Source organism: Thalassophryne amazonica, chromosome 13 (assembly GCF_902500255.1).
Source record: "Thalassophryne amazonica chromosome 13, fThaAma1.1, whole genome shotgun sequence".
Taxonomy (NCBI): Eukaryota; Metazoa; Chordata; class Actinopteri; order Batrachoidiformes; family Batrachoididae; genus Thalassophryne; species Thalassophryne amazonica.
The window spans coordinates 81,606,519-81,629,069 of NC_047115.1; the positions used below are offsets into that span (position 1 = coordinate 81,606,519).

Consider the following 22,551-nt stretch of genomic DNA (forward strand, 5'->3'; position numbering starts at 1 on the left):
TTCTTGTCAGTGTAAAGTTTTCTTGTATCCTACAGAATGTCAGTTGATAGGTTACTAACATAATGAGCCCGTCAAAGCAAGCATTTATTATTCAGAAACCTGGGAGTGATTTTTGATTCCATGTTGTCCTTTGACCTACACATTAGAGAAATCACGAAGACTCCTTTCTTCCAACTTCAGAAAATAGCAAATATTTGTCCCATTCTATCTATGGCTGATGCAAAGACACTGATCCATGCATTTGTCTCCAACTGGTTAAAAATACTGCTGCCACAATTTTGACAAGAACCAGAAAGTTTAACCACATTACACAGATTTTGCCCTCCCTTCATTGGCTTCCTGTCGCTGTCAGGTCTAATTTTAAGATTCTATTTGTGATTTTTAGAATTATTCATGGACCAGCGTCTATGTACCTAGCTGACGTAATTACACCCTACATACCAGCCCAAATCAAGGACTGAGACATCGCCCGGTATGGCGGAGCCGGGGCCCCACCCCGGAGCCAGGCCTGGGGTTTGGGCTCGCGTGTGAGTGCCTGGTGGTCGGGCCTTAGCCCATGGGGCCCGGCCGGGTTCAGCCCGAAAGAGCGACGTGGGTCCACTCTCCTGTGGGTTCACCACCTGCAGAAGGGGCCATGGGGGTCGGGTGCAGAGAGGATTGGGTGGCGGTTGAGGGCGGGTGGCCCTCATCCCATGTTCAAGCACAAAAGGGTGTCCATAAGTGCACGTGGCACCAGGACACCCTGAGCCAGAGGTCGATGATTGACTTTGTAGTGGTAGCATCTGACCTTCGGCCACGTGTCTCGGACACTCGAGTGAAGAGAGGGGCTGAGCTGTCAACCAATCACCACCTGGTGGTGAGTTGGATCCGCTGGGAGGGGAGGAAGCCAGTCAGACCTGGCAGGCCCAAACATATCGTGAGGGTCTGCTGGGAATGACTGGCGGAACCCTCTGTCAGCAAGGTCTTCAACTCCCACCTCCGGGAGAGCTTCTCCCAGATCCCGGGGGAGGTTGGAGACATGGAGTCTGAGTGGACCATGTTCTCCACCTCCATTGTCGATGAGGCTGCTCGTAGCTGTGGTCACAAGGTCTCTGGTGCCTGTCGCGGTGGCAATCCCCGAACCTGGTGGTGGACGCCGGAAGTAAGGGATTTCGTTAAGCTGAAGAAGGAGTCCTACTTGTCTTTGTTGGCAGGTGGGACCCCGGAGGCAGCTGATAGGTACCGGCAGGCCAAGCGTGCCACAGTCCATGCGGTCGCAGAGGCAAAAACTCGGGTCTGGGAGGAGTTTGGGGAGGCCATGGAGGAGGACTACCGGTCGGCCTCGAAGAAATTCTGGCAAACCATCCGACGCCTCAGGAGGCGGAAGCAGCTCTCCACCAGCACTGTCTACGGTGTGGGTGGGGAGCTGTTGACCCTGACTGGGGATGTTGTTGGGCGGTGAAAGTAATACTTCGAGGATCTCCTCAATCTGATAGTCACGTCTTCGGAAGAGGAAGCAGAGACTGGGGATTCAGAGGCAGATTCATCCATTACCCAGGCCAAAGTCACCGAGGTGGTTAGAAAGCTCCTCGGTGGCAAGGCTCCTGGGGTGGATGAAATCTGTTCTGAGTACCTTAAGTCTCTGGATGTTGTGGGACTGTCTTGGCTGACACACCTCTGCAACATCGCGTGGCGGTCAGGGACAGTGCTTCTGGATTGTCAGACCAGGGTGGTGGTCCATCTGTTTAAGAAGGGGGACCGGAGGGTGTGTTCCAGCTACAGGGGGATCACACTCCTCAGCCTCCTCGGTAAGGTCTATTCCAGAGTACTGGAGAGGAGAATTCGACCAATAGTAGAACCTTGGATTCAGGAGGAGCAGTGTGGCTTTCGACCTAGTCGTGGCACACTGGACCAGCTCTACACGCTCCTTCGGGTGCTCGAGGGTTCATGGGAGTTCGTCCAACCAGTCCACATGTGCTTTGTGGATCTGGAGAAGGTGTTTGACCGTGTCCCTCGGGGCACCCTGTGGGGGGGGGTGCTGGGGTCCAGGGTCCTTTGCTAAGGGCTATCCGGTCCCTGTATGACTGCAGCAGGAGCTTGGCTCGCATTGCCGGTAGTAAGTCAAACATGTTTCCAGTTCACATTGGCCTCCGCCAGGGCTGCCCTTTGTCACCGGTTCTGTTCATTATCTTTATGGACAGAATTTCTAGGAGCAGCCAGGGTGTAGAGGGGGTCTGGTTTGGGAACCACAGAATCTCGTCTCTGCTGTTTGCGGACGATGTGTTTCTGTTGGCTTCGTCAAGTCAGGACCTTCAGCGTGCACTGGGGCGGTTTGCAGCTGAGTGTGAAGCGTCCGGGATGAAAATCAGCACCTCCAAATCTGAGGCCATGATTCTCGACCGGAAAAAGGTGCTTTGCCCTCTACAGGTTGGTGGAGTGTCCTTGCCTCAAGTGGAGGAGTTTAAGTATCTCAGGGTCTTGTTCACGAGTGAGGGACGGATGGAGCAGATTTCTAGAAATGAGAGCTGCTCCATCCAAAGTGGGATGGATGCCGTCTCTCCTAACAAGACCAGGTTTTCCCCAGAAGCTTTATGAGTCAGATTTTGTGGAGACATTCAGGTCTAGACAAAAGACGCATCTATTCTCCCTCTCATATGGCTAGCATACCGGTATAGTATGGAACTATGTTTCCTCTCCTTTTAATTTACATTATTAGCAACGGAACAGGTCTCATCCTTACTACATCTAAATTCTGATTCCATTAATGAAGCACAGGTCTAGCTGCCAGTGACTATATTAGCAATCGCTCTGCTTTCTCTTGATTTACTGCCTGTGAACTAATGCATTAGGTGCAGTTATTTCCTGCTGACTGATTCTGCTATTTTCCTCTCTATCGGAGATTCTGAGGACACCCGACCTTTCAAGACCTGCAGGCAGAGACTAAGCACCAAGACGGACTGGCTTTTGTCTCAACAACGGATTTTATTTTTCTTGCTCTTGTGTTTTTTTTTTTGTTTATGTTTTCTGTTTTCTAAAAAAATGTAAAATTTGTAAAAACCTTGTAAATGTTAGAATGCCTAAGTAGTGGGTCACCCATCTGAGTCTGGTCTGCTTGAGATTTCTTCCTCATTATCATCAGTCGCCTGTGTGCTTGCTCAGGGGGGTGGTAAGGTTAGACCTTACTTAAGTGCCTTGAGGCAGTGTTGTTGTGATTTGGCACTATATAAATAAAATATATAGAAATGAATTGAGTTCATGGCTCTGCATACAGCCAACTCACCATACACAGTGTTCAGTTGTGCTCCAGTGACCTCCATCTTTAAAACAGAAATTAACTTGAAGTTTTCTTTCTTTTTTGTGGTTACAGGGTAATCTTGTGGGCAACACTTGTGAAAACAGCCAGGAAACAGAATGTTTGGGACGTCTGCAGAGCTGCTTGTCGATTCTGTTTACTTTATGATGATGGACGATGGAAGACTTCCAAAACTGACAGTAATATGATGAATGAATTTTAGTTAGGAATATATGGTAAAACTATTTTTAAACTGAGAGAGTCTCTGTAAAGAAATATCACAGACTTTGATTCAGTGATGATGGATCCAGATTGTAGTATTGCCTAGTTATGGCAGTTATACAATTGCCTCATGTTATTTGTTTGTTGATCAGATCTTTGAAGCTATATGTATCCATCATCAGAAGCTAAATTACAGATTGTTCCAATTTAATCCAGAATCCAGATGCTGTGATGAAGAGCGGGGCTCAGAATGTCTTCGGGGTTGCTGCTTAACCCAAAACTCTGTGAAGGAAGTGCTTCGCCTTTTGGCTGAAATTCATTTCATAAATGCTGAGGTATGCACCCCTCCATCCAATGCCCTGGAGGTATATTATAAAGATTTGATGTGAAGTCAGAAGTACTGCATCTATTTCATCAGTTAGTAAGAACATGAACTAGTGGTGGCCAATCATTTCCTGTGGGGAGACATTAGTCTGCAGGCATTCAGTCCAAAGAAACACCATACCAGTGGATGTTACTGAATAGCAATTTTTCAAGTAGAAGGAAGAAATTTATCAGTGAAATCTCCTGCTGAGATTACTCATTGAACTGCATACCTGTGGATTTTTGGTCCTCAACAGCATTCAATTGCCCATCCTTGGAATAACATTTTTTTCATATCTGGTTGGCACTGTGCAGTATACTGAAAGTCCCTGTTTATTTTGCTATCACTGCCTTGTGACTTACCGGAAAGCGTTTTACACCTTACTTTAAAGTGATTCCAAGCACAAAACGGAGCCAGATTTTCTATGGCCGGGGTTTTACATAGCTATCATTTTCACTGTTCAGAAATTAATGATATTAAGAACAGTAATTGATCTTGTCTGCCCTTCAAACTGCCCCAGCAGTCTATCAGAAAATGCATTTGTCACATATCTTTGCTGTTGTTGCATAGTACCACAACTAGCCACAAAGTAAAACTGGCATCTATGTTTGTGTGCTTCATTTCCTAATCATGCAGAATGTCAATAGTTGAACTCATAATTTTCACTAATTGTCTGAGTGACAAACCCTTCTGCTTCTCCATTTTGTCACTTGGTGACACCCAGCAGATCCAACATGGATCTGCATGTTGATTAGGCAAAAGGTTTATGCTGGATGCCCTTCCTGACCACTGCTAAACAGATTTGACAAAACGTCTGTGATCTTGAATTTTAGGAATTAATTTTGAGTACCATGCCAGGATGACCTTCCAGAGCTATGAGCACATTTTAGACTACCTGCGTGTGCCATTGAATAAGAATCATTTGCATTGTCCCAGCCCACCCAGTTGTGAATGTGTACCAACCTAGGCTGGAGAAGCAATCTGCAATGGAATGGACTGCCCTGTCCAGCGGCAGTCCAAGACTGTCATTCACTTCATGCTACTCTTTCCAGGGTTAAACAATGGCCCGATGAGCCTCAAAGACTGTTCAGACTGCCAGTTCAAGCAGTGGAGCAGATACAATCTGGTCGATTGACAACTTGAAAATTCAAAATAGTGACCATTTTCCAAGATGGCCACCAAAATGACTGACACACACACACACACACACACACACACACACACACACACACACACACACACACACACACACACACACACACACACACACACACACACACACACACACACACACACACACACAAATGCATTGAAATGCTCCTATCACAATGGATCAGTTTTACGGCATCAATGAAAATCCAAGATAGTGGCTAATTTCACAATGGCTGTCAGATCTACCCAAAAAATCATTTTATCTCACAATAATGTCTTTACTTATTTGATTTGTGTGATGTTGCTGTCAACATGTAGGTTTTCAGATATGCCAGATTTAATTTGGTCATGTTCCAATAGCAGTATGACACTCTAAGTAGCATAAATTGCCATTTGTCCATCTTACCTGCAAATATTAAAAATTACAACACAATTTATTCAACATGTAACACCTTTTAATAGGCCTCTATGCAGTAGTTTCAAGAGATGAAAACTTTTCAAAACATGTACTGGGAAGGGTAATAAACATCATTTTAATCCAATTACATTTTTTCCACACATTTAATGTACTACTTTGCACCCTGACCAGCTGCACGCACTGCTACACAGATGTCAATGATGGCGCTGTTAGCTGGGAGCGAGAGAAAGTCATGTACTGACGACATGTGTCGATTAAAGCTACAATACGAAAGCACTAAATGTGGATTCTGACACAGATTTACCCTTTCACATTTGATGGATTACTCCTCGTCCTGACCGCTGTTGGAGTGACGCTGCCTCAATGGTAAGCCTCGCCGACCGAATTACCTACAGAAAAATAAACTGTACAAACGATGGAATTGGATTAGAATGGGAATCACCCCCTTATCTCTGATGATTTGAGGAAGTTCATGCTGGATTACGTTCGCAAATATCTGTTTTACCGTGTCCGTTAATGCACCGCCTAACCAGCAAATCAGCAGACACAACAGGGTTATTATTCCCTATGCTCCCATTCACACGGCACATGGCGATTGCTGAAAGAAGGAAAGAAAGTCCCAAAATCACAAATTGTCGAGAAAAAGTGGACAAATGAGCCCGCACTTCTCCCATCACCGAAAAGCCTGCGAGTGCAGAGTGCATAAAAGACCAAAATGAAACCGAAACTAACAAAAGAAAAATGAAGCAAACAGCGACCTTGATGCATTGCAGCTGCAAGAGCTACTTGTCTTGACAACAGGTCTGTCTTCACTACAACAGCGTATTCACGCACAGGCATGTTGCTGCCAGAGACAGCTGCAACATGCGTAAATAGTTAAAGTGGTTGATCAAATGTTCTTGCTGCTATGTATGAAAACATTGCTTTTCGTCCCACACATTGACGAGTCCAGACGCAGTTTTTGATGTGGGCGAAGCGGGTATCTGCCTTCTGCGCATTTTTTTTAATGACACACAGGGGGCAGCACAAACACTTAAGAAAAAATAAATAAGCGGTGATCATATCACTGTGTGGGGATAGGAATAAACAAATTAGCACCCCCTCCCTGCAGCTATAGGCACCCCTGCTTGCTGAGTTGCAAAGAACAGAACCAGTGTAAAAGGTTTTGTGGTTCTTTTCTGTGGTTGTCCCCCAAGACAGGCGCCCTCCTCCCCTGCGCTCTGCTCTGCTTTGACGGATGGAGCAGCCTGCAGTGCTCCCGTTTCTTTGCTGTTCTGCTCATCCTGCTGTCTGGTGGCAAAGTCCACTTAGAATGCAGCACAGAACCAGAACTCTGCACTCAGAACAGCCATAGCAAAGAGATAGAATGTAAGAGAATTTTACCAGAGAGGACAAACTGCCCACTCATGGAAAAAAAGTTTACAGAATGAGAGCCTGCTTATTGAGGGTTTAGAAATTTAGCTGCGTTCACATTACTAGCTGAAGTGACTTGAATAATTCTATTGTATTTTGCAATATATTCTGTTTAATATTTATACAACATGTCGGGCCGGTTTACAGAACTAGATTTAGTGAATATAGAGTGTGCATGTGCCAAATCAAATTATTTGATGTGAGATTTGGGCTCCCTGCTGTTTTATGCGCCATCTAAACATCTCAAGTTTAATTTGTGTTTTTCTTGTTACCTTCCTTTGTGTATGTGCACAGAGATCAGATTCAGTTCTGATTTCATTCTGCTTTCTATGCCATCACTGGTGATATGACGGCTGTGAGATCAGATAATGGGCAGTTACAAACAGGAAAAACAAAACAAAAAAGATTCAGGAACAAATATCACAAGGACTCAGAAATGGACGGACTGTCATTAGAAACTGTACGGATGAAACCAGGACCAGAAGGAAAGTCAGCACTGCAGAATCACTTGCATCTACAACAGGCGTCTGCCTTCATATGTCAGAAATGTCCAACAGAGGATGTAAATGTAAGATTGATCCGCACAGTCAAAAAAGATGATCCTTTACCATAGTCAATATGACACGGTTGACAACAGATATAAATAAGTAAGAAAAAGGTGAGAACACTTTTCACCTTTAAAAATGCAGAACTGTTTTAGGTGGTTTTACAAACATCAAGCTAAATATTTAGCTAATTGTTGAGACAAATATGCACCTTAATAAAAGAGCTAATCATTTCTCCCTAAAAGACAGATTAATGTAGGGTCTAATGACAGACATTTCGCATGTGAGGGCATGTTTATTCAAATTTGCAATTCGTGGATGTTTGTATAAGAGTTATATTGGAGCCTGCAGTCTTTTGATGTAAATTGCAATTTCAGGGGCACTTCTAAAATATAAAAAATAATAATAAAATAAGAAAAGCTGGCTGTTTGTGCAAAATTTTAACCTTTTTTTGGGGGGGAGGGGTGCTCAGAGGGGGTCTTTCCCGGGGAGTAAGTCAGTGTAGAACCGCCAATGGATGAGTCATGTTCAGCTCATCGGATCTTTAGTTATTGATCCGTTCAGATATCATCAATGTTCGTGCAAGACATTGGATTTGGGAGGTTGGCTGGGGAGTCTTCATATATAAAGTGAAATCTTGATCCGGAATCCGGATCCAAATCACCTTCCAAATTTATTGGAGTCTTCTCTGGCGTAATATGTATCTGTGTTGAAAATTTGGTGAGAATCCGTGAAGTAGTTTTGATGTAATTCTTCAAAGCCTATATAAAGTGAATCTTGATTCAGAATCCAGATTCGGATCCGGATCACCTCCATGATTTATTGGAGTCTTCCATGGCCTAATATGTGCCCGTGGTGAAAGTTTGGTGAGAATCCATGAAGTAGTTCTGACGTAATCCTTCAAAGCCTTAATACGTGTGTGTGTGTGTGTGTGTGTGTGCGCGCTTTCAACCTAAGGGCCCAGTGACCTCCCCCTTGGTGCCCCCAGTTTGTGGCAATTCACCCCAAACACAAACCATACATAGATTGCCTTTATATATATGGTACACATCATCTGAAATGGGATTGAAAAGTTCATGGGATTTAGTTTTTGCTCATCCTCACCAAATGAGCGGTAGCAGCGCTGTAACAGATAAGCTTCCATTTGCATCAGAGCACATTTAAATGCTTCTTTTAACATGGTGCCATCACTTTTAGTGTTATGTGTTGATATTGGGATTTTTTTTTTCGTTCTCCTTAGTCCATCATCGAAATGCTTCAGACAGAAGGGTTGAAACTTAACAGCCGTGCTCTCCTACCACTGGACACAGGGGTCTGCGTGTCTGAAGAAGATCCACACTGGGTTGTATACAGGTAAAGCACAGTGTTTAAATAAGCACGCGTGAATGCACGCAGTGTTTACATATATGTGTGTGCATGTACACACACACACACAAAATACTGCTACATGAAATTTCACACTTTGCACAATTTTATATACTGCATGTCTTGTTCAGTTTTATTACCTCTGCCAAGGAGGCTACAGCAAATCCAGCTGGTTTATTTGTTGTGTTAGTGGCAGTATTACTCAAAAAAATATGAACCAGTTTTCAATAAACACTGACAGGTGAAATGAATAACACTAATGATCACAATGACAGTGAAACAAATATGTATTTGATCGACTGTTGATTTTGCAAGTTTTCTGTTATTTTTATTGTAGACACACTTCAACTGTGAGAGACAGAATCTAAAAAAAAATGGAGAAAATCACATTGTATGATATGTAAATAATTAATTTGCATTTTATCGCATGAAATAAGTATTTGATACAATAGAATAACAAACCTTAATATTAGATCTGGTATAGAAACCTTTGTTTGCAGTTACAGAGGTCAGATGTTTCCTGTAGTTCTTGACCAAGTTTGCACACACTGCAGCAGTACTTTTGGGCAACTCCTTCATACAGATCTTCTCCAGATCTTTCAGGTTTCGAGTTTCAGGTCCCTCCAAAGATTATCTATTGAGTTCAGGTCTGGAGACTGGTGAGGCCACTCCAGGACCTTGAAATGCTTCTTACAGAGCCCATCCTTAGTTGCCCTGGCTGTGTATTTCGGATCATTGTCATGCTGGAAGACCCAGCCACGACCTATCTTCAATGCTTTTACTGAGGGAAGGAGGTTGTTTGCCAAAATCTTGCTATACATGACCGCATCCATCTTTATCCGCCTTTTTTATCCCGCTGAACATCAGAGGAGACTGCTCCTCTCCCACAAACAGCTGGCTCATTTGCATACAGTATGTACACGTCTCTCCAGTTATTTTTTTTTCTTAAGTAAACTGTTGGTGTTCTTTCCTGTTGGAAACAAAGGCTAAAGCTAGTTAACTGGAAATGGCACCAAAGCCTACTGTGAAAAATTTTCCGTGCAGTACCCGAGCACAAACGTCGACAGGAAACCGCAAGAGGAAGATAAGGCGAAGTTGGCATGGGGTCGCCTTTGCCACCGGGAGGTGCCGCCGGGGCACAGGAGGAACCACGGAGCTGCGAAAGGAGGGGCTCAGAGGAGTGCAGCCGGCCGCATCAGTGCCCTGGGCACTCTGCCTGCCCAAACATAAAAAAAAAAATAAAACTGGTTATTGAAATGGCGAGTATGACAGGAATTGTTGTGTGTTGGGGGGCTTGGCTGGACACTGTTTTGCGGTTTTTGTGTTTGTTTTCCTTCCCAGGTGGTTTGGGGCTGATCTCTGGGGAGAATGTGCTGCAGAAGAGTCTCTCACCTCTGTCACGGTGATCTGCTGCACCTGTTGCACTCACGTGCGATTCTCTAATCGGGACGATTTACGACACCTGTGACATTCGCGTGCAGTTCTAAGGACTCTCAGCTGGTACCAATGAAGAGATGAAGAACTGCATTTAAGCCAGCAGTGATCTGGGCTTAGGGGCCGGAGAATACGATCGTGTGACGATCGTTTGAGGACGCTGAGGGCCGCTCCAGAAGCTGACATTGCGCCTGTGAAGGAGGACGAGGGTGAGAGGCAAGCGCTGTCAGCACACGTCAGAGGTGATTATCCTTAAAAGCTTATCCGTGAATATAATGTGGCGTTGTTGCGCAGCTAAATTTAAGTATTGAAGAGAATTGCTCGTTTGCTCCTCGTGGCTGTGGCGTGCGGATTGATAATCCTCCACAAGCTGTGAGCAGCTGTTCTTTTGAATTAAGCCTGAAATCAGTCCTGAACGTGTTGCTGATAAGAGTGCCTCTAAATAGTGTTTCTTGATATAAGTACTGAATAACCTCACCTCTGTTCCTCCTTCACAGAGTACAGTCTTGGGAAAAGCCACCTGGGGGGTGTCGGCGGAACTCCTGAGTCCAGAACGTTCGGGCTCCGATCTGTTGAGGCGCTGGGAGAGTGCGCCGCCTCTTCACCCCACCAGACTCATTTATTTTGTATTTTGTGTACAGCACAGTGGGAAGAAAATAAATTTGTTTCTTTTGGAACTGCTTCTGGTTATTTAGTGCTGGGTTCAGTCAGACGCTGGACCGCTCCTCAACCTGCGTCCAGACCATAACAGGAATCCTGTTAGCTCTGACAATTTTGCTAATCTTTAGCAGTTTTATTCCAAAATCACAACATCTCTTCCGAGATCATGTCTCAGGATATAAAGATTTTTTGAAGCCAAATTTTTGGTTACAAACGTGATCTTATCGTGGGCACGTAGACTGATGTTGATGAACTTGGTTTCCAACAACGCCGTGCGATTGCCAAATGTTAAGGCCGCAGTCAAGCGTAAACGTCAACATACATGGTGACGGGTAAGAGTGAACTTGTTTCTCACACTTATCCTGATTCTCCTGGCTGATGACTAACATCCTATTCCTGGCTTGACAAAATTCACATGTTCTGAGTGTCAAAAGTCAGTACGCTCGAACCAGAGGGCCTTCCAGTGCGACCTGTGCGATTTGTGCATGCAGTGTATTAACATTGACTTAGAATAGGCTTGCAGCGAGCAGTGTCCCATGGAGCTGCCCTCAGTGCTGCAGGAGCAATGCTATCAGCCCACTGTCCAGCCCATATGGATATGATGCCTTCGATTCGGCATCACATGATATCCCGACCCAGCCAGCGCATGATAGAGCCTACGACTGCTTCAAGGTGAGAGGTCTAAACTTCATGTCAACAGCCAGACTCTACTTCCCAAACTGGATGACCTTTGATTCACTGTCTCTCAGTGCCGTCCAGCAGTCATTGGCATAACAGAAATCTGGCTCGACGACTCTGTCTCTGACACCGAAGTAAGCATTCCCAGTTATCAGATCCAGAGACATGACTGGTGTTGATCAGGTGGGGGAGTTTGTTTGTATGTATAGTCATGCTTGTCTTTTAGCCCATGTAATGACATGGAACATTCATCTGAAACCATATGAATTGATCTGTATCTACCTAAGACTAAACCCGTACTAATTGGAATATGTTACATACCCCCAGCAGACAGCAATTTCTACAACCGTCTTGAAGAATCTTGTGGTAAATGCTCAAACTTTTCAGATTATAATCATATAGACTCAACTCGTAATCAACTCTGTGTTCAACTAAGAGGATTTATGTCTATGTTTGATCTCCATCAACTAATTAGTTCCCCTACCAGGGTCACTAATGCAAGTTCTACCATATTAGATATTATCTTGGTGTCAGACCGTCATAAAATTAATCAGTATGGTGTTATTGTGAATGTTTTTTTCAGATCATATTGTTATGTGTCGACGCGGATTGAGGAGCGAACCTGTGTCAGACAGGACCCAGCGCTAAAAATAACCAGAAAACGGTTCCAAACAAAAACTATTTATTATACACCTGTGTTTAAAAGTGTAAAAACATAAAACAACGTCCCTCTGGTGGAGTGATCCGCGACTCGCTCTCCAGCGCCCGCAAGGATTAAAGCCGGCGCTCCTGGACTTCCTACCACCGCCAAACACCCCCCAGGTGGACACGACAAACTGATTCTCTGTGAAGCAAAGACACGGTGAGGTAAATCAACAGATACAACTATATCTTCCAATAAACACACGCTGCCAGCAACACACTCAGGTCAGTGTCCTTTTTTTTTTTTTTTACTTTATGCAAATGAGCAGCCTCTCACAACAAGTGGAGGATCACTTATCCTTCACGCCACAGCAGTGAAAAGCAAACTACGCAATTCTCTTTACAATTCCAGTACACTGTGTAACAAAACACCAAGTTACTATCAACAAGTACTTAAACACTTAATTACCTTTCGTGTGTGCTGACAGCATGTGTCCTCACCCCTCCCTGCTTCACGGGCTCGATGTGTCAAACCCAGGCGCGGTCCTCAGCGTCTCACAAACGAACGTCACAAGGTCGAGTTCCCGGCAGTTCTGCTTGAATCACACATGACTTAAATGCAGAACGCCATCCAATTATCTGCTTCAGCTGCAAGTCGTCCAGGTTGCACGTGAGCACCAAGCACAGGTGCTTTCCATGATGTTGATGAGGGTGAAGACTCTTCAGCCAGCACCTTCTTCACAGACAAATCAGCCCTCATGCCACCTGGAGAGCAAAGAAAAGAAAAGAACACCAAAACATCCAGCCACGCCCCCCCCAACACACAACAGTACCCCCCCATCAACGGGAAGCCTCCCGGCGACCGAACAGACCAGGCCCGAGAATAGCCCCTCCCTCCGGGGTCCATGTCAGGAAGCAGACGGCAAGACAGGCACCGCAGCTGGAAGGCCGGCTGGAATCAACAAAAGCCCCAAAACATTCCCCAGAACAAGTCCACTCACACAAAAAAAACAAAACCCACCCAAAACCTCCCCAGGGGACCGTCCCATCAAACCCCGGGAGGAAAAGAAAAGCTCCAAAACACAAAAACCCAACACAGTCCCACAACACAGTACAAACGTAGATGCATAAAAGAAAAACAACAAACAACCCCCCCAGAATGACCTGCAGAGCCCAACCCCCCCTCAGAAGGCCTTCATTGCCAGTTCCAGGAGGAACAGCCAAAACCGTGATCCCACAAAGGTCGCCAGGTATACATGGAGTGAAACGGTGCCCCCCAGGGGACCGTATCATCAACCCCAGGAGGCACCCTCCCCACAACCCCGGAACCCCAGATCCGGTCACACTTGGCCGGTCGGTCCCAAGCCAATTCCCCCCCCAGAGGACCGTCCCATCAACCCTGGAGGCGGAACCCGGAAGGAAACAAAATAAAACCAAAAACCAACCCCCGGAGGACAACCAAAAACAACCCCGGGGGGATATAAAACGACCATAAACCCCTTTGCCCTCCCCGGCACCCCGAAAGACCCCAGGTCCCTCCCAGAGCCCTTTGGCGGCTCTATTTTGGCAAACGGCTCAAAATAGTAAGCCGGGGAAGGGAACAGGTAAAAACTAACCCAGCTCCAACCCCAAAGCGCAGTGGAGAACCGGAAATACGTCCGGCGCCCCAACTCGACCATACCCCAGCCACTCGGGAGGGGTGGAACTACCGAAATGGCAAACAGCAACAGATCGGCCCACCCCTCCGACTGAGGCATGTCTCCGCCGCACCACACCCCGGCAACACCCATGACAATCGGTCCAAAGGCTCACCGAGGCTGGAGTGGAACCGGGCCCTAACCAAACCAAAAAGAACGCCTCTAACACCCCCCCCCTAGGTGCAGAGGTCTTCTGAGAATGCTCAGCGTGACCAACCTGCACCACCCCACAACCCACAAGACAAGCGGTCTAAGGGCAAGTGAGGTTGGGGTTAGGAATGTAGAGAAATAAAAGACAACGAAACGACCCAACAACCCAAACAGAAAATACCTAAAAACACATACACAATTGACAGGTAAGTGAGCCCAGGCGGGCTTCTAACCGCCCATCACTCCACCAGATACGCCCCTACCTCCCCAAATAAGTATAACTCCTGATTAAAGAAACCAAACATTTACGTGTGGTAGAAATTTTTTTTTATTTTTTTATTTTTTTATTTTTATTTTTATTATTTTTTTTTTTTTTTATGTGGGTTCTTTTGCCTGTCCCAGAACACTTGGAGTTACGTCACCGTTATTTCTCTTGATGCTTACGTGTGGGGGCAATACAGGAATCTCGACTCGTCCGAGCTGCATGGGCTCGTCAATAGGAGGAGCCGGAGGTCCCGTCGGAGAAGCCGCAGTGGGGCGAAGAAGAGGCGGCCCAGCTTTGTATCGGGGAAAGCCCCGAGACAAAAAAAAACGCTCTAATGGGCGTCCTCTCTCGCGTCCACGCTCCTTCATCCGATCATCTAGACGAATCACCAACGATATTAGCTCGTCTAAATCGTTTGGCTCATCACGGACCGCCAGCTCGTCTTTTAATGACTCATTTAACCCGTCCACAAATACGCCTCGTAAAACTGCGGCATTCCAACCTGTGGGTGACGGAGTTATCGGCACTGATATCGATAGTGCCGCAGCTGGAGCAGCAGGAAGCAGAACAGCTTGCGCTGCAAGCTCCATAACACGGGCATCTGTTTGTTTAATTTGGTTCGCGAGATGCTGTAATTGCTCCCGTATGTTCTCCAAGTGTTCCTGAACTTTTTCGACAAAAGGAACCGCTTCTGCCGCTGGGTCCATTATGGAATGGCCGGGAACTACTGTTATGTGTCGACGCGGATTGAGGAGCGAACCTGCGTCAGACAGGACCCAGCGCTAAAAATAACCAGAAAACGGTTCCAAACAAAAACTATTTATTATACACCTGTGTTTAAAAGTGTAAACATAAAAAAACAACGTCCCTCTGGTGGAGTGATCCGCGGCTCGCTCTCCAGCGCCCGCAAGGATTAAAGCCGGCGCTCCTGGACTTCCTACCACCGCCAAACACCCCCCAGGTGGACACGACAAACTGATTCTCTGTGAAGCAAAGAGACGGTGAGGTAAATCAACAGATACAACTATATCTTCCAATAAACACACGCTGCCAGCAACACACTCAGGTCAGTGTCCTTTTTTTTTACTTTATGCAAATGAGCAGCCTCTCACAACAAGTGGAGGATCACTTATCCTTCACGCCACAGCAGTGAGAAGCAAACTACGCAATTCTCTTTACAATTCCAGTACACTGTGTAACAAAACACCAAGTTACTATCAACAAGTACTTAAACACTTAATTACCTTTCGTGTGTGCTGACAGCATGTGTCCTCACCCCTCCCTGCTTCACGGGCTCGATGTGTCAAACCCAGGCGCGGTCCTCAGCGTCTCACAAACGAACGTCACAAGGTCGAGTTCCCGGCAGTTCTGCTTGAATCACACATGACTTAAATGCAGAACGCCATCCAATTATCTGCTTCAGCTGCAAGTCGTCCAGGTTGCACGTGAGCACCAAGCACAGGTGCTTTCCATGATGTTGATGAGGGTGAAGACTCTTCAGCCAGCACCTTCTTCACAGACAAATCAGCCCTCATGCCACCTGGAGAGCAAAGAAAAGAAAAGAACACCAAAACATCCAGCCACGCCCCCCCCAACACACAACACATATGTTAATTTATTGTACCTGTGCAGTTAAGAAACCTGTTTTTAATAAGCAGAACTATGTTAAAGTCAGATCATTCAAGAACTACACTAAAGCTTTATTTGCTGATAAACTGGAGGCTAAAAATTGGTCTGATGTGTTGGAAAGTAGTAGCATTGATGAGGTATGGCATAATTTTAAATCTGAATTCCTGGTCCTTATTGATAAAATTGCTCCATTCAGGAAATTGCACGTTAAGAATGACACGGCTTCCTGGATGACAGGGGAAATCCATCATTTTATCCAGGAAACAAATCTTGCATTGAAACAGTTCAGTAAAACCAAAATGAATGTTTGGTATGATAAATAGGTTCTGTTCAGGAACTCAGTCCAGGGTAAAAAATTAAAAGGCACATCTGACTACTATGTAAATAAGGTGGTGGAAAACAAAAACAAACAAAAAAAACCAAACCTAAACAGCTCCAGCTCTTCAAATAGAAGTAAATTAGATTCTGAGATTATTGGTCTTAAAATTGATGATCAAATTTGTTTTGATAAAGCCAAGTGCTCTGCTAAGTTTAATAGTTTCTTTTATATAATGGCTGAGTGGATCCTTGTCATTTGATTGGTATTTTGTATGTCACGTGACATTGATTATTCATCCCATTTGTGTTGCATTGCATTTAGAGTGCAATTTAGTTCCATTTAGAGTGTAAATTTGTTTTCATACGTTTGGTACCATTACACTCTACACACACACACACACACAGATGCACACCTACACACACGCGCACATAAACATGCATGTGCACATACACACGCACGCACAAGTGCCTTCCCACTCGTGTAGTCGTGTGCACGAGTGACACACCAAAGCTGGATTAATTTCTTATGTTATTTTTTCGCTGCACTGAGGAGGTACCAAATTATAAGTCCCTTTTCTGTTGTTTGTAAATTAATATATAAAATGACAAGGATCTATTTTAGCCATTATATAAAACAAATAATGAAAGTTTTTACATTCTTTCAATGGAAGAAACATTTAATTTGGTTAAACCTGGAACATACCATTCAATGAGGCATACCACTGAACTCATCAACATTCATTATTTGTATACTCTACCATTGTCTCATCATTGCAAGATAAATTACCATCAGGCAATAAGAAATATGGGTCAAGGCACTTGTATAAGTACTATGAAAAGAATCACTCTGAGGAATTTGTTCAGAAAACTCTCCAAAATCTAAATTTGAATAAGGCTACCGGTCAATATCTTATTCCTGCCCGTTTTCTTAAAGATGGTGCCGAGTTTATAACTGCCTCACTAACGTATATTCTAAATTTGTCTCTTACCTCTTCTAAACTCCCCTCTGACTTCAAAACTGCCAAAATAACACCTCCTTAAAAAAAGTCAGCCTGAAGCCGGTAACTATCACCCTGTTTCGATTCTTAGGGTTGTCAGTAAAGTGACTGAAAAAACTGTATATGAGCAGCTCAATCAATATCTCATAGACCACAAGCTCTACAATGAGCACCGGTCTGGCTTCTGATCCTCTCACTCCACAGATACCTGCTTAGCTTATTAACTGACTATATTAAGGGCCCCTTCACACATAACTCGCAAGATGCAGAAACCCGAAGACAAACCGCAAACTAAGAACGAAATGGGGAACCACGAAACATTTCACCTGCTGTCAGGAGGAATGCACGATCGCGCAGGCATGCATGATACATCGGCGACTGTTCGTGCATGCTCGTGCATGAACACAGTGCGAGCAGCTGGAGCATGTGGAACCACATTGCAGCTCTGCTGTGGAGGAAAAAATAAAAACCACACCATAAAAAAACACTGCAATTTATTCAATTCCTCTTATCGAGTGGACAATACAAGTATGAACCATTTGTTCCTCTGTATATGGCCCATGGTCATATATGTACAGTCATGAAATGACATGAATGAAGCAGTGCTCTCTCATTATGTCTTATTATGTCCAGCCATCCACCCGGGTATATAAATAATTACTACAATCACAGGACACTGACAGAGTAATATCTACTCTGTCAGTGACAATCACTGGGTTGATGTAGCCAACATATTACAAAAAAACTGAATATTGAGCCATTGTGAATTTTCATCATGGTTCCTATGGTGACCATTTAGAAAAATGTTCTAATTGTATTGATATAATATACCACATTATTTGTGTGATCATAATGATTCCAAAAACGTATCGTTTGGTCTATCTGACTGAATGTTATGGAGTTATGGGGTAAAAACAGCAAAAGTGGTGACATCAGTTTCAGTTTGTACAGGGGTCAAAAGTTACAGTGGCTCCATTTAATAAAAATAATGTGGTATATTTTGTGAAAAGTGGATATGCAGTTGTGTAAAATATATGATTTGAGCATTTATCAATTTTCATTTTGAAAATTGGCTGCCATGGGTGACATAATGAAAATTCATGATAGCCCAATATCCAGTTTTATTTGGAATACCTTTGGCTATATTTGTTGCCAAATTTCATGCTTCATGCAAATTTTCATGCTTCACAAAACCAGTGTGTTGCCCATGAGGATCCACTGGGTCTATATTGGGTAGTGTTTATAAAATAGGCAGCTAACATTTTTCAAGGATGGCAATAAATTGTGCAAAGTTTCTATAATGATTTGGAATGGCATGTGAGTCCAGTATGTAATTATCAACATACATTGTTTACTGTTGTTGCGTAATTACTCCAGAAATATTAGTCCTATCAACATTCCTTTATGGTGGCATTCATCCTTGACCCAAAACTTGTCAGCTCTTCCCATTTTGTCAGTGATCGAAGTTATACACATGCACATACGCCTACACTTACACAGAGGCCACTTGGCTTTTAACCCGTTTATCCCCAGATTTCTTTTATAAGTGGAAAAAGTTGCATTAGTACCTTTGAGATTTTTTACTGTGAGTAGAAAATGACAGTGATACACTTTGGCAACAATTGTTGCCAGTGGGGCAACATGTAATTACATTGCTCAACACAATTTTTCTTGCATGGTTTTTTTTCAATGTATTTGGAGTAATTTGGGGGTACTGAATCTTAATCCGGTTTTTGCCAGTCACATCATGTTTTTGAGCTATGAAAATGTATTTCTGGTATCAAGCATTGAAGCAAAAGCTGCAGACTTGTACACCTCTTCGGCACCATAAATAATATTATGGCTCTTGTTCAAATTTCGCAAGTTTGGTTTAAAAACTATACTTTTTAAGCTGCTTTTGTGCATGATTAGTAGCGTCAAACTCATGAGTAAATGAGCAACTTTTGCGTAATCCATTAATATGGAGCATGCAGATTAAAAAAAATGTGATAGAGGAAATCTGAGCTCAGATTCAGATTTAACACCACAAATTACCCTAAATCAGTTTTCAAAGTCCATGCAAAGAAAAAATGTTGACCAGTGTTATCAACAGCCATTGTTCACTGTTGTTAGCTAATATCTGTTGTTTCTCCAAAACCATTGGTCCTATCAACATTTCATTTTGTCTGTGTTCATTCTTGACCCAAAATGCATAAGCATACCTAATGGCAAATGTCAGCTCTCCCCAGCTTATCTGTGATCTAAGTTATACACATGTGCGCACACACGTAACAGGGGCCACTTGGCTTTTAATATATAGATGCACAGGTATTTTGCCTGTCTGCTGCACTGTGCTCCACAGCACAAAATATAAAGCAGCTGCATCGGTGGCTTTGAACAGGGGACTTGGTTGTTGTGAGGCAGGTATATTATAATCACATGCAACCACACTGTTAAAGGTAACAACGCTTTATCTATATGTAATACTGTTTATGTAATGTACTTTTATTTGTAAGCCTCTGTTTGCTATCAGTAGTAGCATGGTGGCACTCTTGTAGCGCAGCTGTCTCTCAACACATATCTTTTTCACAGAGACTGGATCCAGGAGCTGTCTGCCTATGCCACTTCCAATTTCTTGAGGGCAGCAGAGCTGGGAGTAGAGATTGGGGAGCCATGGATTGTAGAAAATGCAGCTGTTTATCTATGGAACTACAATAGTCACTTGCTGGCAACTAGGGAGCACCAACTTCTTCTTCCCACCTTCCAGAGAGTGGTGGAGATGCTCCAAAAGACAGAGTGCACTGGGTAGGCACTCTGAATTCACACTCCCTTTCCAACCTTCTTTTCCTGTGTGTATGCACTACCTGCATAATGATGTCATCTAGTGCAATGTATTGTCCTCTGTGTCAAAGATGCATAATTCTGATATTTTATTGTTCTACATTTAGTTTTACCTGACGTATTGCACAGGGATGAAGTTCCTTCAGCTCAGTGTTAAAACACAAATTATAACTCACAGAAGGCAGAATTATTTATTTATTTATTGAAGTTTCCATTGACTTGAACCATATGTGGTGTTTGATAAAAAAAAAAAAAGCTTGTTAACATAATGGCAGTATTCCATACATTGGTGTTTTTAAATTGATGACTGTGCCCTGTTTTTAAATTACCCAGTGGATTTTGGCAGTTTTATTAGCTCAGCAATAATTGTGTCCTTCCACAACAGTGTATACGGTGTACGTAGCCCTTCATTAATGTCAAAATAGCATTGCAGCTGGTAACAGCAGTATTGGCTCTTGACTAGAAAAATCCATGTCAGTGTTGATGTTTTAAGTGTTTTCATGTCATTACATTCTCCATGGCACTAAACCTCAGAGAATAACAAGTAGGGGGAGAAAAAGCTCTGCTGCAGTTTCTGGCAATGCAGAAGAAAAAAAGATGCATGTTCATGATAACAGACTTGTGCTCAGCAAAAATTAGGTGATATGTTGGACTCTGAGGCATGGTACAAGGAAATTTTGCTCTCCAAAGCTGTGCTATGTTCTTTAAAGAACCATATAAATGATCAAAACAGTGATAGTTGGCCTTCACGCTCAGCTTTTCTTGTTTTGTCAAATAGTGTGTGAAAGTTTCTTTTTCCATTTTATTTCTCAGAAATTATGCTCTGCTTGTGCTGCTGTGTAATGCTGTGGCTCGGGGGTTAATTCAGCCTCTATGCCGTCCACGTAGTGCTGACACCATCCTGACACAGGACAAGTGCAAAAGCAAAGGTGAGAAGAAAGTGGAGCAGCGCAGAAGCAGCTGTGGGGGTCTCATAGACCCTGCTGCCCTGCAGAATGTCCACAAAGCATCAGAGGTATGTCAGTGTTATATTATCATTTACTTTATATAAACTATTAAAGCAATTAAAAAAATATCAAAAGGGGCAGTGGTTGTGTAGGATGTTAACTTTCACATGGTGTGTCATTTCCAGCATTTTAATTACATGTCAGATTCAAAGGGTAATTTCACAGTAATGTTGCACTCAAAGCATTTCAAATGCAGTACAGTGGTAACAGTCATACACTCACTCATTAATGTTAACTAAAAGATACATCCTGAGATGCACTGGGACACATCTTCAGTGATGTTCTGGAGCTCATCGGACGTTTCGGGTCTTTCAACATCATACGCCCTCCCTCCAGCGACCCAGCAAAGGTTGATCAGACCCCTTGCTTTTGCCCACAGATCACTCCTCCTGATCCAAAGCCATCTGGAGGGTCTCTTTGCTTGCCTCCATGGTGGACTCGATGGCTTTCCTTTTTGCAGCCCCCGTGATACCATGCAGCAAGTACACCTTGCATAGTGAGCGGCCAGCAAAACCCCTGCACCCCACTTCAATGGGCTCACAGCATGCTTTCCAGCTTCTTCTTTGGCACTGCTCAACCAGCTCCTGGTACTTTGACCACTTTCGCTCATTTGCCTCCTCTATGCGATCCTCCCAGGAAACTGTCAGCTCAATCAATAGCACCTGCCTTGAATAAATTGACGAGAGCACTTTGTATGGCCTCAAAGCAGTTGTTGCGACATGGTCTGGGAAATTGAGCTGTTTGCCCAAATCTACTCGTAGATCCCAGTCCACTGCTGAGGTGAGAAGGCTGGCTGCAGGTTTGGAGTGTGACTGTGGCTGCTCTCCAGCCCTGATGAAAGTGATGCTCCTTTTGCCCTGTTGTTGCTTGGTGCTGTTGCTTTTATCCACTGCTTTAGAGAGAGTCTCTGCAACAGACTTCAGCACCTGGTCGTGCCACCACTGGTATCGTCCCTCTCCCAAGGCCATTGAGCAGCTGCTCAGAATGTGTTCCAGAGATCCTCTCCTGGAGCACAGCGCACAAGCCTGAGAGTCACCCATGCCCCAGAGGTGGAGATTGGATGGGCTGGGCAGGACATCATAAGCAGCTCAAACCATGAAGCTGATGCACTGGGGTTCTGCCCGCCAGATCTCTGGCCAGGAAACCTTCCTCACAAGCACACCCTCCCACCTTGTACATGCTCCTTGCTGCTGCATGCCCACCATCCTACTAGCCCGTTTCTCCTCGATCCCTGAGCGCACCTCCTTCAGGACTCGCTGGCATTTGTCCTTGCCATGTACCTTCTCATAGAGTGGCTGAGGAAATGTTCCTAGCCCTGCACGTCTCCTAGTCACCATTCCAACCAGAGCCCTGTGCCTCAGCTGAGACTCTGCTACCTCCAAACTCTCCTGAGCCCTCCACTTCCTGTCCGTTCATACCACGATGCCCGCTGATGCCACTCTCAAGTCCCTGGAGTCAAAGCCTCACTTGTGACTTGACATTAGAGCGTTTCGCTCTCAGACT

At 44.3% G+C, this 22,551-nt stretch overlaps 1 protein-coding gene across 1 annotated transcript in view; it reads left to right on the top strand.

Annotated features, from left to right (window-relative positions):
- The window catches only part of LOC117522987 (cilia- and flagella-associated protein 46), a 316,276-nt gene that overhangs the window by 48,354 nt on the left and 245,371 nt on the right, over window positions 1-22,551 (top strand). Inside the window, exons 15-19 of the mRNA XM_034184405.1 lie at window positions 3,347-3,471; window positions 3,710-3,828; window positions 8,626-8,738; window positions 19,793-20,005; window positions 20,855-21,056. Coding sequence (XP_034040296.1) covers window positions 3,347-3,471; window positions 3,710-3,828; window positions 8,626-8,738; window positions 19,793-20,005; window positions 20,855-21,056 — 772 coding nt within the window. The remainder of the gene's footprint in view (window positions 1-3,346; window positions 3,472-3,709; window positions 3,829-8,625; window positions 8,739-19,792; window positions 20,006-20,854; window positions 21,057-22,551) is intronic.